At 36.6% G+C, this 1,628-nt stretch overlaps 1 protein-coding gene across 1 annotated transcript in view; it reads right to left on the bottom strand.

The window, feature by feature from the left end:
* Nucleotides 1-784, bottom strand: part of RP2 (retinitis pigmentosa 2 (X-linked recessive)) — a 25,991-nt gene extending 25,207 nt beyond the window's left edge. Inside the window, exon 1 of the mRNA XM_006753338.2 lies at nt 746-784. Within this exon, the coding sequence (XP_006753401.1) occupies nt 746-784 (39 nt within the window). The remainder of the gene's footprint in view (nt 1-745) is intronic.
* Between the last annotated feature and the right edge of the window lie 844 nt (nt 785-1,628).

Here is a 1,628-nt window from a genome sequence, read left to right as displayed (position 1 = left end):
GGCTGTCGACTAATTTGCATATCTCGCTGATTAGCCAATGAAAAGGGTAGCGGTCGTATGCCAATTACCATGTTTTTCTTTTATTAGTGTAGATGATGAGAGAAGATGAAGTATTATATTTATACTAGAGGTCCAATGCACGAAATTCGTGCAAGGGGCTTGGCCCTCGCAGCCGCGCCTTCGTCCGGAAGGTCGTCTGGATGGTCATTCTGCTGTTTGGTCTAATTAGCATATTAGTTCTTTATTATATAGGATTAGCTCACATGTTACTAAATACATAAACACAAAATAGAATTATAAAATTTTAGAATTGGAAAGGATTCTCCACTATCAACTAATCTAACCTTAATTTAATTTTATATCTTATCACATTCCCTTTGTTCACCCAGATTTGCCTGAATGCTTCTAGCAATGCTTACCTCCCCTCATGAAATGCTCAAAGAATTAGAGAACTGAAAGGAATCTTAGGAAAATGGGGACTAGAAAAGCTAAATTATTTTATCAGTGAGGTGAAGTGGAGTGCAGAATACAAATTAAAACCCAGTTCCACACACTTTCTACTCCCTGTGCTTTTCCCCTTTATCAAAATTTTATGAGTGAAGAAATTGTAATGCTGCTGGTGGAAATGTAAAATCATACAGACACTTTGAAAAACAGTTTGGCCCAACCGGAGTGGCTCAGTTGATTGAGCGTTGTCCTGTGCAGCGAAGGGCCATTGGCCTGATTTTCAATCAAGGGCACATACCTGAACTTCAGATTCCATCCCCAACCCCGGATGAGGCATGTTGGGGAAGCAACCTATTGATGTGTCTCTCTCACATTGATGTTTCTCTCTTCCTTTCTTCCCTCCTTCCCTTCTACTCTTTCTGAAAATCAATGGAAAAAACATCCTTGGGTGAGGATTAACAACAACAAAATAAAATAAAAAGGTAGAAACAACCTGAATGCCTATCAACTGATCAATGGATAAATGCATAAAATATCTATTCTATAGAATGTTACTGAGCAATAAAAAGGAATAAAGTACTGATACATGCTACAGTATGATGATCTCAAAAACATGCTAATTGAAAGAAGCCAGTATCAAAATACCACATATTGTATTATTCAGCTTATAAATGTTCAAAGCAGGCAAAGCTACAGAGATAGAAAGTAAAAGTGTGGTTTACAGAGGCTGAAGAGAAGGGGAGTGGGTATGGGTTTCTTTTGTGAGGGATAAAAATGTTCTAAAATTAGATCATAGTGATGCTAACATAACCCTGTGAACTTATTAAAATAATGAATTGTACACTTTAAATGAGTGAAATGTGTGGTATATGACATATCTCTCTCAGTAAAGCTATTTAAAATGAATAAACAAAGAATATTTATTTCCTTTAAAAAACACAATTTTATGTAAAGGATTTAAAAAGTATGTTAACAAATTCTCTGACACTCCTCCCATCAAGAGGTCTTCTTCCCTTGGATGTGGGTGGACATTTGTGGTAGGTATAGCTTCACTTAAGAGGCTAGGTCAGTGATTCTCAACCTTCTGGCCCTTTAAAATATATTTTATTGATTTTTTACAGAGAGGAAGGGAGAGAGATAGAGAGTTAGAAACATCGATGAGAGAGAAACATCGATCAGCT

Source organism: Myotis davidii, unplaced genomic scaffold, assembly GCF_000327345.1.
Source record: "Myotis davidii unplaced genomic scaffold, ASM32734v1 scaffold411, whole genome shotgun sequence".
NCBI classification, from domain to species: domain Eukaryota; kingdom Metazoa; phylum Chordata; class Mammalia; order Chiroptera; family Vespertilionidae; genus Myotis; species Myotis davidii.
This window is presented reverse-complemented; position numbering and strand designations above follow the sequence as displayed.